The sequence below is a fragment of the Rutidosis leptorrhynchoides genome, chromosome 10 (assembly GCF_046630445.1).
Source record: "Rutidosis leptorrhynchoides isolate AG116_Rl617_1_P2 chromosome 10, CSIRO_AGI_Rlap_v1, whole genome shotgun sequence".
NCBI lineage: Eukaryota > Viridiplantae > Streptophyta > Magnoliopsida > Asterales > Asteraceae > Rutidosis > Rutidosis leptorrhynchoides.
The window spans coordinates 239,820,338-239,835,760 of record NC_092342.1 but is presented as its reverse complement, the minus strand read 5'-3'; the positions used below and the strand labels follow the sequence as shown (position 1 = coordinate 239,835,760).

At 33.2% G+C, this 15,423-nt stretch overlaps 3 protein-coding genes across 3 annotated transcripts; 2 read left to right on the top strand and 1 right to left on the bottom strand.

Annotated features, from left to right (window-relative positions):
• The first annotated feature begins 586 nt into the window (after positions 1–586).
• LOC139873519 (protein C2-DOMAIN ABA-RELATED 4-like) lies at positions 587–5,488 on the top strand. The gene is made up of 3 exons (XM_071861446.1): positions 587–700; positions 936–1,031; positions 5,195–5,488. The coding sequence occupies exons 1-3, from the start codon at positions 590–592 to the stop codon at positions 5,486–5,488; spliced, it is 501 nt and encodes a 166-aa protein (XP_071717547.1). The 5' UTR covers positions 587–589.
• Positions 5,489–5,823: 335 nt separating this feature from the next.
• On the bottom strand, positions 5,824–8,724 carry LOC139873630 (calmodulin-like). Its single transcript, XM_071861568.1, has 4 exons — positions 8,578–8,724; positions 7,524–7,681; positions 7,259–7,339; positions 5,824–6,174 (listed from the first exon to the last, which is right to left on the bottom strand). Exons 1-4 carry the CDS (start codon positions 8,651–8,653, stop codon positions 6,040–6,042), a joined length of 450 nt encoding a protein of 149 aa, XP_071717669.1. The 5' UTR covers positions 8,654–8,724; the 3' UTR covers positions 5,824–6,039.
• Positions 8,725–10,585: 1,861 nt separating this feature from the next.
• On the top strand, positions 10,586–12,571 carry LOC139870902 (probable calcium-binding protein CML13). Its single transcript, XM_071858665.1, has 7 exons — positions 10,586–10,767; positions 10,896–10,927; positions 11,614–11,650; positions 11,769–11,796; positions 11,874–12,026; positions 12,100–12,201; positions 12,497–12,571. Exons 1-7 carry the CDS (start codon positions 10,586–10,588, stop codon positions 12,569–12,571), a joined length of 609 nt encoding a protein of 202 aa, XP_071714766.1.
• The last annotated feature ends 2,852 nt before the right edge of the window (positions 12,572–15,423 follow it).

Sequence of the window (15,423 nt, the reverse complement as noted above, 5' to 3'; positions counted from 1 at the left end):
ATACACTATATCACAAATTGTTACAATGATATAGACGACTCTCTTAAGCCAACTACACTCTCCAAAATATTTAACTAATACAACTCTCAAACAAGAGTAAGAAAGAAAGAAATAATCAAATACTTAAAGTGTATTGATTGGTGCAATTTAGAAGTGAGGCTTAACACTCCTTTTATAACCAAGTCACCCCCTCCCACTTCTTCCTCCCACCTATGTGGGATAACATCCATTTACAAATACAAAGCAACCATATCCATTTCTTCTAACCAAAACTATAACCAACAATCATTTCACATATCAAACCTTCAATTTTATAGTATGTGACTTAATTGTATCATCTCTTCAGTTTAGTATCAACAATCTTAGGTTCTTATATAAATGACGTATTTTCTATTTTCATTTATAATGTTAAAAAATTATTGGCAAATGAGAACTTCAAGCCTTGTGTTTCTCCACACCAATAAAAATATTTGCACAATTAACATGAAATATAAACTAAAAACATGAGTTATTTTGTTTTTTGGTAGATTGAGATTCATGCATAGCTAATATGGCATCACCACATGCACAAGGAGGAGGGGCAATCCCAATGGAAAATGTGTTGGGTCTTTTAAAAGTTAAGATTATAAAAGGCCTAAGTCTTGCGGTTCGCGATATTACAGACAGTGATCCTTACCTTGTTATCAAGATGGGTGATCAGGTTCATTTGTTACCGCTTTCTAAATGTGTTTTCTGGTCGTTCGTTATCACATATAGGGATTTAATTTTTTTTAATGAAAAGTTTGTGTGTAAGCAAAATTAAAGGCACAATTTCATATGCTTTAATTATAATTCGTGTTATATATATGGATACATACAATTGCAGAGGTTTGCTTTAGCATTTTTTTTCCGTGTCAAATTGTATCCATGACTCAAATGTGTTTAACTTGTTGCAGAAACAAAAGACTCGAATTGTCAACAAGACTGTTAACCCTGTGTGGGATGAAGAATTGAGTCTTTCTGTAGTGGATCCTAATCTCCCTATAAAAGTAGTAAGTTCCTAATAACATATATATACAAGTTTTACAAGTTTCTTATCAATACAAGTTATTTTTAGGTGTAAATCGTAATACAAAAACGTCGTCACATAAATCTTAGTTGTCTGCTTTAGAAAAATCTACAGGATGCATGTAAACCATGTCACGTAAGTTACGATATCGATTAAACCATTGCGCTATCCGTTTTTGTTTTATACTAGGAAATCTTTGAATAAAAGATGGAAAACAATATATATAGTAAGTTATAACGATAAGATGACAAGAATACCCTCGTGGAACAGTATCAAATGGCTGGATATAAAGCTTAAAATGGGTCACCGTCGAAGCAGTTTTAGTATTGAGGGAAATTAAATCATTTTCTAGCAAAATATGATTTTGAGGTCGCAATATTGACCAAATATTACATATAAGTTGTAGATTTGGGTTATGTTTTGTTAATGACATCAATTGGGTTAGACTTTTTTTAATGGTGATGCGGGTGATGGGGGTGATGAGGTTTTTGTGGGGTATAGTGCTGATGCGGCAAAGGTGATGGGGGTGATGGGGTGATAGATTTTATAATTGTAGGCGTGATGGGGTGTGATGGGGTTGTTGGTCCCACATTTTTAATTTATTTTTCATTTTTGTTTGAGTTTTTATAATAATACTCCCTCCGTCCCACTTCAAATGTCCACCTTTCTATTTTGGGACGTCCCATATCAAATGTCCACTTTGTATATTAACCAATGAGAAGAGGTTATTCTGGAGAGAGAAGATTTCTGATTGGTGGAGAATGAAGTTAGTGGGATTTTCTAAAACTGTGTGCAAAAAGTAAGTGGACACTTGTAATGGGACGGAGGTAGTAATAATTATTACTATTATTAGTATTATTATTAATATTAATATTATTTATTATTATTAATTCGTATTATTAATTATAATAATTATTACAGAGAATATTCATTTTTTTAATAGAACTTTTATTAAACACAAACAAACACGGTTACAAGTTTTTTAAAAACTAAACATCCAACACAATTACAACGATAATTAAGTTAAACATTTAGAAATTGTCCGAATCACCAGACGAGTAGAACTTGCCATCCGTGTCGTACTGTGGCCCGCTTGGTACATAGTCCTCTTCATCAAAGGGATCAATGTACCCCATCTCAACCGGATACTCGATGTACAGCTTGATTGACTCGTTGCGAGTCACAGCTCGACCCACATGTATACACCAGTCATCTTCTTCTTTAAGAGGAGTGGCTGGAACATTGGATTCCTTGAAGAACCAGACTTGTGAGAATACAAGAGGTATCTCATCCTTGAGGAAATCAAGCAGATTGGACAGTGGATGATTACGGATGTTCAAGCGGTACTCCCTTTGTTCAGCATTGACGGTGGTGGAGTAATTCCTGACCTGAGGGTCGAATTCTCCACCGTAGTTCACTTGGACCAAAACATGAATTTGACTCATTTTGAAGTAGTAGAGAAGTAGTAGATAAGTTTTGAAGTATGTGTGGTTTGATGAGAAATAATGGCTTCTATTTATAGAGGTAGAAGGTAGTAGGTAGTTGTGGCAATAAACATGTTTGTTGAATACAGCTATTAATATACAACTTTTAATAAAGCAAATCTGATTCTGGTCAAAGAATCTCTGTCTTCATCAGCTTTAATTAAAGAATCTCTGTCTTCATCAGCTTTAGTCAACGAATCTCTGTTACATACAGCTTTAATTAAAGCTGCTATGCTATGTCAAATCATCTCAGTTTTCTGAAAGCATCTTTGCTCAGTTATGAATAAAATTAAAGATAACGATTAAAATTTATTCAAATTAAAGATAACGATTACAAATTATTCAAATTACTGAAACTAAACACAAATCAAACTGAAATTAAATTAAGCATTTAAAGTTCAAAAGTTTGGTGGAAGGTCCCAAATGTGTTGAGTGAGATCTTCTCGGAGTTGGTCATGAATGTTTCTATCTCGTACTTCTTGATCTCTTACATCACGACTTGTAGATCGATTCCTTACAAAGTTAGGATTAGCTTCTCTAGTGTTAAGTAATTCTTCCTCGAGCCATGAAATGTTGAAGCCATTATCCTCAACTATCATGTTGTACAATAACACACAACAATATAGTATTCGTCTCAACTTGTTCACACTGTGTGGTCGTCCAGCCATTTGTAGAATATGAAATCTACCCTGAAGAACACCGAATGTTCTCTCAACATCTTTACGTGCACTTTCTTGGAAGCGTTTAAATTTTATACAGGGTTCTTCGGTTGGGGTCGAATACGCCTTGATTAATGTTGCCCAATCTGGGTAAATGTCATCAGCTAAATAATAACCATTTGTGTAAGTATTACCATTTACAGTAAATGGTGCAAATGGTGCAGTTCCATTTTTGATGTCATCAAACAACGAAGATTGATTCAAAACATTAACATCGTTGTTAGCACCCGCAGCACCAAAGAATGCATGCCAAATCCAGGTATCATATGAAGCAACGACTTCAAGAACAATGGTTGAGTGTTTTTGATGACCACTCATATATTGCCCTTTCCAAGCAACTGGACAATTCCTCCACTGCCAATGCATGCAGTCGATGCTTTCAAGCATTCCATTAAAACCGTGCTTTTCTTCATGAGCGCTATACAGACGAGCTATATCGCTACTCGTTGGTTTCCTCAAATATTCATCAACATAAAGCTCCAAAATACATCTACAAAACATATCAAGACATACTATAGATGTACATTCGGACATTTGCAGGTATTCGTCAAACATGTCCGCTGCTGTACCGTACGCCAATTGACGCAACGCAGATGTACACTTTTGTATCGTTGAAAAACTTTGTCGACCAAGAGCATCAATTTTTGGTTTAAAAAATTCAAAATGTCTTGGTAAAGGTTGAACATCGTAAGCAATTATATCATTTGTGATGCGTAAGAATAAATCTTTACTCATTCTAAAACGTCTTTTAAAGTGACGATCGTGATATTTTGGAGATTCACAAAAATAGTGTTTGTGTAACATTTCACCTGCTTGTTCACGATCTCTATGAATGTATGTTCGAGACCGTGGAACTCGTTCGTTGTTAACATGTTCTTCAGCTTCTTCAGCATCAGTTTCTTCGGCCATTGCTCGTAAAAATTCCAAATCTTCAAGATCATCGTAATCCCACTTATCAAAAGCATTAAACAAAATTTGTGACATTTTTTTAAGAGAAGTTTAGAATATTTTAAATATTTAAGAAGTATTGAAATGAAAGAAGTGTGTGTAAAAATTGTAAAGAAATGTGATATTTATAAAAGAAAAAAAAAATTAATTTCTAACGGATATATATCCGTTGCAATTAACCACGTGGCTTCATCTCATTCGGTCACCCCTGCATTTTTTCCCGGTGATCCAACCATCACGCCGGACCAATTTTAGTCCGATGGCGCCGCGATATGGCGCGGTGAGGGCGTGATTGACCCAAAAAAACCCCGATCGCGCCGGGTTAATGAGAGTCTTAAGCTATAAAGATTAATTAAAAAGACATTCAATCAAATGGGTTTAGTGGGTTGAAGTTGTCATACAAAGTTTAATCAAATTGTTGCAAAAAACATGTGTATCGGCAGGGACATGTTAGCCCTGTGTTGACTTTGTCAACCCATCCAGCGGTCCCCGGTAGCCCACTGGAGCCTGGCGAAACACCATCACCAATTACCCCACAGCATGCCAGGCCCGAGATTCGAACATGCATTGTTATTGTTGCAATCTTCGCATGCGTGGGACGAAGGGATCATTTGGGCCCGGTAAGAATGGTTTTTGATCCAATTATTTGGAAAATCTTCACCTAGTGGGAATCGAACCCTCACCTCCCCTAAGGAAGAGTGAGTCATTCACCAACTAGGCTATTGGCCCATCCTTAAAGTTTAATCAAATGCATTAAATCCTAAATAAATCATTTTATAAGAGAACTTATGTTGTTGTTAAAACAAGACAAGATAGTGATATTTAGCACAAAAAGACTAATCATTTATTGATATCATGCAATAACTACTTATACTGTGTGCATAAATAGTTGTACATGATGAATGGATCTATTAAGATAATAAGTGGAATTATCAATACCCTTTATAAAAGTATGTTGATTTGCCCAAAATGACATGTTTGTGATTGCATTGCAGACAGTGTACGATCATGATATGTTATCAAAAGATGATCCAATGGGCGATGCAGAATTCGACATTAAACCATTTTTGGAGGCGTTAAAAATGCCTCGTTTAGAGCGACATCCAAATGGGACTGTTTTGAAGAGAATATCACCTGGAAGGACTAACTATTTGGCTGAAGAAAGCTCCATAATTTGGAAAGATAAGGAAGTTGTTCAACAACTCTCTCTTCGATTGAAAAATGTCGAAACTGGTGAAGTTGAAATCGAACTCCGTTGGGTTCATCTACAAGGTTGCAAAGGATTGTAATGTTATCATTGATTAACTTCCTAATTGTTATTAACTTATTAAATGACCTCATTTGTATTGTTGAGATGTATAATTTTTTACTGCAAGGTTGCAAAGGATTAAAATGTATGATTTGTCCGGTACCTTAACCTTCCAGGAGTGATTAGTTTTGATATAATCCTAATATATATATATATACTTGCAAAATGGTTATGCCAAAGGACTACGATAAATGAAGATCATCCAAAAGTCAAAATAATATATTGTCATTCAAAATTTTAGCTTTCAAAATATGATAATGTTAAGTATACTAATCTGATCCATACATATATAATATATAACCTAGATCAACCAACTTTAAGTAAACAGCTTAAAACTGCTCTATATTCAATTGCAGGCCAAAGTTAATTTGTCACTTAAGACAATCAGCAGATTAGATCATGTACCACAAGTTTAACCAGGCACCCGACCAGCAAGTGTTCTGAAACAGTAGGTTTACAATAATATTTGCTATTGCAACTAGTAATAGTAGTACCAACTAAAGTCTAAAACCCAAAGTGGTTGAATAATCATCACTTAGCAAGCATCATCCTCACAAACTCATCATAGTTGACTTGACCATCACCATCCATGTCAGCTTCTCGGATCATCTCATCCACTTCTTCATCAGTTAACTTCTCCCCAAGGTTTGTCATCACATGGCGAAGCTGTACCCACATCAAAAACCATATAAATGAATTCATAAATTGAATAGAGTTGTGCTTTATCTCTAATGTGTCAAATATAACATAGCTAAATAGGGAACAGGTTATAAAGGTAGAGTGTCACACAGGAATATATATATATATATATATATATATATATATATATATATATATATATATGGGGGGTTGTGTGACTTTTTTTTTTTTTTTTTTTTCTTTTTTCCTTCTGGAATTTACTTATTAGTGCGCATTATTTTTTTCATGCTATCTGTCATACTGTTGTGCATTACTGCTATTTGTGTTTTCTTTTTTGGCTTCTTCGTATGGGTTCATCTTCCTAGACGCACGTAACGCTTACAGGTAAGTTTGCCCGCACTTTCTCGTTTTATTGAGCTTTCCTGGCCGGAGGTCCCTAAGGAAGCAATCTCTTGGCTCTCGAGTAGAGGGTGGGACGATCTTATCTAGTCGTGGGTTCTATACCCGCGGGTGGAGTAGTGACTTCCCTCTAATCTAGGGTTCGAGGAATGATTGTCTACATTCCACCTCCCCCATACCCTACACTCGTGGGATTGGGTATTGTTGTTGTTGTTGTTGTTGTAGTAGGAAACATAAGCAGAAATAATAGCACTGTGTTTAGGTAGATGCAGAAAAGTAGAGTTTCAGAAGAAAAATTGCTTGTAAAGCCTAAAATTGAGTAAACATGTACGATTTTCTTAAAAATATTTCGTTGAAAACCAAAAGCCCAATTTCCTAATTTATGACTTACACATATGAAAAAAAAAAAAAAAAAAAAAAAAAAAAAAAAAAAACTCTTGGTAGTGTAGTTTTCAATTGTTTTCCTTTCTAGAGATACAAAACTCAGTTTGTTTTCTAAACTAAAAATGATAACATTTGAACATATTTTCTGATAATTTACTAGTTTTTTAGAAATATAAAACCCATATAAATTTCTAGAAGAGTGAAGCTGGAATTAGAGATAGGTGACGCATAGCACAACCAGTCAACTGTTTCAACTCGTAACACGTTTACTCCATCCCCCCAAAACCCGAAAGATTATAAAAAGTGGAAGAATGATAATTATACATACTTCAGCAGCAGAAATGTATCCATTCTGATCCTTATCAAAAACCTTGAAAGCTTCTTTTAGTTCCTCCTCTGAATCAGTATCCTTCAAGTGAAAAAGAATCATAAAATTAAGCAATTATGCAAAACATGATTTCATATATAACTCTGTATTTTTCCCCTGTTATCGGTCCTAAAAGATCAAAACGAGGAATGCTACCAAGTTTTTTGCAGGTTGATAATAAATGATGTTTTTTTTAAACAACAACAACAACTATATTTACATTCACCTTCATTTTCCTAGCCATCAGATTCAAAAATTCAGGAAAATCAATGGTTCCATTCTGATCAGCATCAACTTCATTGATCATATCTTGCAGTTCAGCTTCAGTAGGATTCTGACCCAATGATCTCATAACTGTTCCCAATTCTTTAGTAGTGATACAGCCTAAAATAAATAAATATTTGATGAGCCCCTAGACGTAAAAACAGAGATAAACGACACTCCGTATATCTTTAGAAAAATAACGAAGGGTGTCAATTACAAACTTTAAGACAACTCCAACCCGTAAACAAATATAAACATAAAACTCTGATAAAATAACTGAAGGTTGCAACTATAAACTACAATACATTGTCGCTACAATTAATAAACAGTCACAAACAGGTGCAAAACTGCATCATATATAAAATTTATATATAGAAACACGCACGTGGAATCTACAAATTCAGCATACTGGAAGGATAGGGTCCAATTAAAAAGAGATATGTAAAAGGCGGGTCCAGTTACGCCTATTTCCTACTCCTAAATGGAATGCAACAATGTAGGAATTCACTAATTACTAATCGATTCAACAAAAGTAAACAACGCACTCAACAAATTATTATCACTGTGTCATCAATGGATAAACATTGAGTAAACATACTATATATAACAAGGCACAAAAACAATAAGCCACATACAATTTTGAACTAACATGCTTTAGTGCTACAAATATAGTTAGCCATCAATCATATATATATACTCTAATAAAATCATATGTATAAACAACATCAAGCATCACAGGTCTACATCTACAAGCCATATCATAAAATCCGGCACATCAACACATCGATTAAAGTTAACCATTGTGTTTTTATACGCAATAAACCCTAAAAACAACAAACTCTCACAGATCTTAAGAAAATACACAAACATATACATACACATTACGTATAATGAAGTAGAATGTGTAAGTGTAGACCTCCGTACACAATTCACGGAAAATGATTGGATATTTGTGATATAGAAAGAAGTGAAATCACAGTAACTGTACACAGAGAGAGATATAGAGATAGAGATACCATCTCCGTCTTTGTCGAAAAGGCTGAAAGCTTCTTTGAACTCTGCAATTTGTTCTTCGGTGAGTTGTTCCGCCATTGTTACGATGAAATCAGCGAGAGGGAGGAAACGGAAACGGTGATTAATAGGGTTTTGGGGGTGAAGAAGAACGCGTGCGTGCAAGGGATAGAAATGGGTAAGAAATTTTACTTTCACCAACAAAGTAGGGCAATGGTCAATTTTTTTATTTTTTATTATTTTATTTTTTTTTTACAAAAATCTATCTATCTATATATATATATAAAAGAGGGATTTGATTAGCTTACATGTCATTAGCTCCATAAATATTGCATATTAAGCCAAGTGTAATTTTCACATATCACAATTATTCATATATATCCTTATGAACCTTTAAAATCAAATATTTTCCCAAATGAATAACATAATATCATATATACACAATTTAAATACTAAAATTACCATATGTACCCATTTAATTTAAAAAATTCACTAAACCCAATTTTACACAATTTAATTCTTATTTCATCCATACTCCTATATACTACTACGATAATCAGAAAAACTACAGACATTTGTTCATACACACATGTCGTAAGAAAAACTACCAAACAATTTTTAATACTAATTTTGAGGGAATAGTAACGTATTACTCCTATTAGTAAAATTATGCCATTACATAATTAGATTCAGCCGATTTCTTAAATCTGATAGAACTCGAGCAATTTTTTGTTGTTGCAACTACACGCAATATGAAACATATATGTATTTTATAGTCCCATTTTGCCAACGAAACATACTAACATACTAGAAATGCGTTATTTTTTAACAACTATGACTTATTGAAACTAGAGTACGGGCTCAAATTAACTACACTTAAGCTATTGGGTTGACATGTCGCCCTTAAACGCAACCACAAATTGCTTGAAAATGTAGATCAAGCGTCATAAAATTAAAATAAGTGACTTATTTAAAGCGGATTTTGAGTAGTCGTGCAACGCACGGGCTATATATAATAGATCGTAAAAAGCAGGATACAAATTACAGCAATAATCAGATCTGATGATCTAAAGTTCGTGATCGAACTCAAAACAACAAACATTGAAATTGAAATCTATCGAAGCCCTATTATATCTTACTCCGTAACAAACATTAGAATCTGAAATCATTATCAAACAGCATCCCTGCAACAATCCAAAACTATCAATATATAACCCCACGTTTCAATATTATATAATTCATTTGAATTAGTATATGATAAAGTTGAAAAGCTTGAGGTTACCTAATAAGGATAGGTAATATCATCAATAAGGTTGGAGATGTTGGTAATATTGACTAAGGGCATTGTTGATGTGGAGTTCGTAAGAAAGGTGTTGTATAATGTTATGGAATTTGAGGTAAAATAATATACATTAGTTAATTAGATGATATAAAAATTTAATCACAATTTTTTTGAAAAATTTGTTATTCTGTAATAAAATGTTAGTTATCGATTAATGATACTTAGTTTCATCTTTAGTTTCATCTTGAGATATTAGATTCTTACATAGGAATGTTTATTCCATTTATAATAATTATAATTAGTTGTTTAATCAACTAATCAATTTAATAATTTTGAAGTGGATTCATGTTACATATACTATACTTGTGTGGATGATTTTTTTTAGAACTTTGGTGTAATTGCGGGGTTTTAACATTGTTTGAATGTTTTACATACTTCAAAAGATATAGATTATCATCTATCTATCTATCTATCTATTATCTATTATCTATCTATTACATACTATAAATCATGAAGATTAATTCAATGTGTCACCTCCTAATTACATCTTAAGTATCCTTGCTGACATGTCAATTAATTAATTAATCGCAATTAACAATAATTAATTAAAGAAAATACATGTCGACATCTAAGAGCCACAAGGAAAAATCACGCAGATGAAATCTGCAACCCTTTCATCTCACTGAAACCCTAATCCATCTGCCACAATCCCTATTGCATCCATCAATTCAATGTCTCAATTTATGATTATATCAATCGCATTCAATCGTATGGAATTGAAAGCATCATTTGACGGTTTGATGATCTATCTTCAATCAGATACTTCATACATCGATTCTGAAATTCAAAATATGTTTAGCGCCATGAACAATACTGCTCCGACTCAATCAGATCAATTAGGGTTTAATTCAATGTAATCCGTTAGAAGCAAATCAATCATTCCGAAATTGATTTCAGGCAATGGTTTTCAAGTCGTCTTTCAATCTAAAAAACAATCACTTACCAATATTAAGAATCAATGTTTATTCCTTCGATTCACAGATTAGAGCCTTGGATCATTCATACTGACAGAGGTTTGTACTCTTTATAATGTACTCTTTATAATGTTATACATGTGATGACAGAGAGATTACAAAAGGACATCGGATCATGCTGACCAGGTATGATATTTATCATCATATAATTGTTAAGCTATTGAAAGTAAGGTTGTTAAAGATGTTGAAAGTAAGGTTTGTTCAATCCATTGTTCTGTTTAATAGTGTTCCATTTCATCATTCATTTAGAACTTCAAGTGATTAGAGAATTGGTTAAGATTGAAACTTCATCATTGATTTAGAACAAATTTATGAATTTTTATTAGTTACTCGCTTAGTTTGAGTTTTCAATTTGTATTGCAGTTTGGTACTCTTAATAAACTTTAGTTTTGTTAAATATTTGGTAAAGATTTTAGCTCCAGACCTGTGAAGTATGTATACTTTGTCATTTCACATTTGTTTAGATTACATGAGCTGTAATATTGTGGGACAAAAATGCCTTATAAAAAAAGTATTGTTAGAAAAAATTGTGTGGATTATGCCCTCGGATTGGTCCGGGTTTCCTCCAGGGTAGCAGTTGGGGGCGGGTTATACAACTGTGGAAGATGATCGCGGGGGTGGTTTAGTCCCGGGTGATTCCAAACTGATGTTAAAAAAAAATGAACTTATGTACTATGAGTAGATATGATCACTAACTTACGTGATTTGTACTCTTCCTAATTTAGGCACCATTGATGCCAAGGAGTTGAGTAATGCAATGAGGTATAACCTTATTTGACATTGCATCTTTTATACTTACTGTATGGATCAAAACGGGCGGGTCAAGCTGATACATAACACTTTTTGACACATTTATGTCTTGATTTTACTAATTTTTCAGGGCCCTCCGTTTTGAAATGACAAAAGAGGTAAATCCGACTGCAGATTATTTTTTCAATTGTTTTCGTCACGTATTTTTTATATCTCATATACTTTGAATTTTCAGCAAATTAATCAAATGATAGCAGATGTAGACAAAGACGGTAGTGGTGCAATAGATTTTGATGAATTTGTTTACATGATGACTGACAAAATTGGTGAAAGGACCAGCAAACAAGAGCTTACAAAAGCTTTCAACATAATTGATCATGATAAAAATGTAACATCCTTTAGTAATGAGACGTTTTATTATACATTATTAAGAACTACTAACGTGTATACGATGATAATAAGGAAATATATCAATTTCAGACATAAAAAGTATTGCTAAGGAGCTAGGAGTACGTTTTACCAATGCAGAGATTAACATAATGATGGAGGCAGCTGACCGTGATGGTGAGTTTTGTTTGGTTTCTTGTACTACTTGTTATTCGCTTACTAGAGGTGGCAAAATGGGTTGGTTGGCTGTCGTATCAAATGGGTCGGAGTACAAAACATGGTACTTTTTGTATGGGTTGAAAATGATCGGGTTGGCATGTGACCAATGACTACACTTTTTTGTTTAAATCCTTAAAACTTGTTAGAGAAGTACAACAAAATGTGCATCAATTTATATAGAAGTTAATGCATCAATTTATATAGAAGTTAATGATTAAAAATTGCCATTTCTAAATTTTATCATGATGATCAACTGATGGAGAAGTTAACTTAGACGAGTTCATGAGAATGATGCAGACAACTTCATACGGGTATACGCCAGTTTAAGTCTTTACTCATGGTGTATTTCAAAATGCCTTATCGTGTACATATTAAACCAAATTACATCGTATCTCAAAATGTTGTCTTCTTAATCATGTCATGGTTTAGTTCCAACCTCAAACGTAGCAGTTAGAATTGCATTAATCATATTCCAAATATCCGAAGTCGTGACTTATAGTTTTCTTGAATTGAATTTTATGTATGGGTAGACTTATTGGTGTATATGTACTATAAAATGACCTAAAGTTGAGACTTTCAGGCGTTTCTTAATATAGATTTTGGGGTGACCTTAGATTAGGTAAATATAGATGTACCATGAATCAATTAAATGTAACTGTTGGTGTACAGACAGTATTCTAGAAATCACAGAGGAGGGTATAATACCCTTGGTCATATGAGGATTTCAATTTTTATATTGGTGTGACCTGAAAACTTAGTGTGACTCCTGTTTTTTGGAACATTTTATTCGTGCATATGGGCATTTCAAACATTTAGTATAAAATCATGAAGCTCAAGTGCTCATCTTTCTAAACAATTACATATTAAAATTCCTCTATTGTTGTATTATTTATTCAATGGTTGTCGAAGTATATACTAAAACCAATAGTTACGTTTATAAATTATGGATATAATATTGTTCCGGTAAATTTTTTAGATAATCGGGAGTTCTTTGATTGTAGAGTTGTCGTGCAACACACGGGCTTTTAAAGTGTTTCGTCATTAAACTGAAATCAATAACAAACAATTATGGATCAGAATCATCAGTGTTGTGGTCTCTTCGAACTGCTGCACGCTTTCAGGTGATACTTTTAATACTGTTATTAGTCCTGGGTTTTTAAAGTCTTCATTTATTGTTTGGCACAAAATCAAGTTATGGACCGATTGTTCTTCGGGTGTTCATTTTCTGCTGATATTTGGCACAAAATCAAGTTATGGACCGATTGTAATATGCCTTCGTTTAATTCTTGGGAAGACTTCAAAAGTTGGATCGAGGATGTAAACATGGCGACTACTTTAAAAGTCAGAATTGAGATTATTGTTGCTACCTTTTTATGGGCTATTGGGCGCTTTTGGAACGGGATCGTCTTTAACGAACCTTTTTGTAATAGAGCTAGCTTAATTGATGTAATTTTTATGTTTTCTTTTAGATGGCTTAAGAATAGAGGTCATAGAGTTTCTAATTGGAACTCATGGCGCCTATTCCCGTTGTAATTTTCTCCTTTAGCGTCTTGCTAAGGAGCGTTTTCTAATTCAAATCATTCTTTGGCCATTAAAAAAAAACAACAGTACTTACAAAAATGACCGTATAATATCGTTATTTCATATACATTTGCAAAATACAATATAATGTTTTCGAATGAGTACCTGTGCAACGCACGAGCTCATAAATCTAGTTTTCTTACATAAAGTATGGAAATTGTAAGACATCTTAAAATTTTATTGTTAAAATAGGAAACTTAAAGATTTAATCGGATGATCATTAATAACTCTGATACTAAAATGTAAAATTGTATTTCCATCACTTACAATTTATTATTATTTTGATAGATAGCATATATATTGTAGCGTAAATCTATATACTATTCAAAGACTCAGTGTAATCAAAAGTGAAATAACCCCATTTCCTTCATATAAAGTTTTACTTGTACAATCTACAACTCAACTCTAATAATAAAATGTTTGCTTGCTTTTTAAAGTGTTAAGGCTACTCAAGGGTCATATACTTTTTTTTTTGTTCTGATATAGGCTATAATGCCATATACTCAAAAAATACTATTATAGGCCAGAAACTTTAGAAAAATGTGTTAATGTAAACCAACTTTTAACTTGTTGACCTGATAAATAAGGTTGTTCGTTTGACTTTTTTTTATCGAAACTTTGACTTCGAAATTCCGATTCATTTATTCGATTTATGAGCTGTAAATTTACAGATAGTTTCACGAAGAGATTTTGATCACATCTGTAGTTTTACATTTCGCTATAACCTCTCAGATTGATCTGGTGCTCAAATCGGGCACGGTTTTCGATGAAGGATGAACTCGAGATCAAACTCTATGAATTTTTTATTGATTATCAGTTCTGATGATGTACGAAACTTTGTTTGATGTTATGATTCACTAATCCGATGAAATGTCCCGTTCTTATTGATTAAGAACGTTCCATATTAATTGATTTCGTTGCGAGGTTTTGACCTCTATATGAGACGTTTTTCAAAGAATGCATTCATTTTAAAACAAACCATAACCTTTATTTCATCAATAAAGGTTTAAAAAAGCTTTACGTAGATTATCAAATAATGATAATCTAAAATATCCTGTTTACATACGACCATTACATAATGGTTTACAATACAAATATGTTACAACGAAATAAGTTTCTTGAATGCAGTTTTTACACAATATCATACAAGCATGGACTCCAAATCTCGTCCTTATTTAAGTATGTGACAGCGGAAGCTCTTAATAATCACCTGAGAATAAACATGCTTAAAACGTCAACAAAAATGTTGGTGAGTTATAGGTTTAACCTATATATTATCAAATCATAATAATAGACCACAAGATTTCATATTTCAATATACATCCCATACATAGAGATAAAATTCATTCATATGGTGAACACCTGGTAACCGACATTAACAAGATGCATATATGAATATCCCCTATCATTCCGGGAAATCCTTCGGACATGATAAAAACGAATTCGAAGTACTAAAGCATCCGGTACTTTGGATGGGGTTCGTTAGGCCCAATAGATCTATCTTTAGGATTCGCGTTAATTAGTAGATCGGTTTACCAATTCTTAGGCTACCAAGCAAAAGGGGCATATTCGGCTTCGATCATTCACCCATATAATGT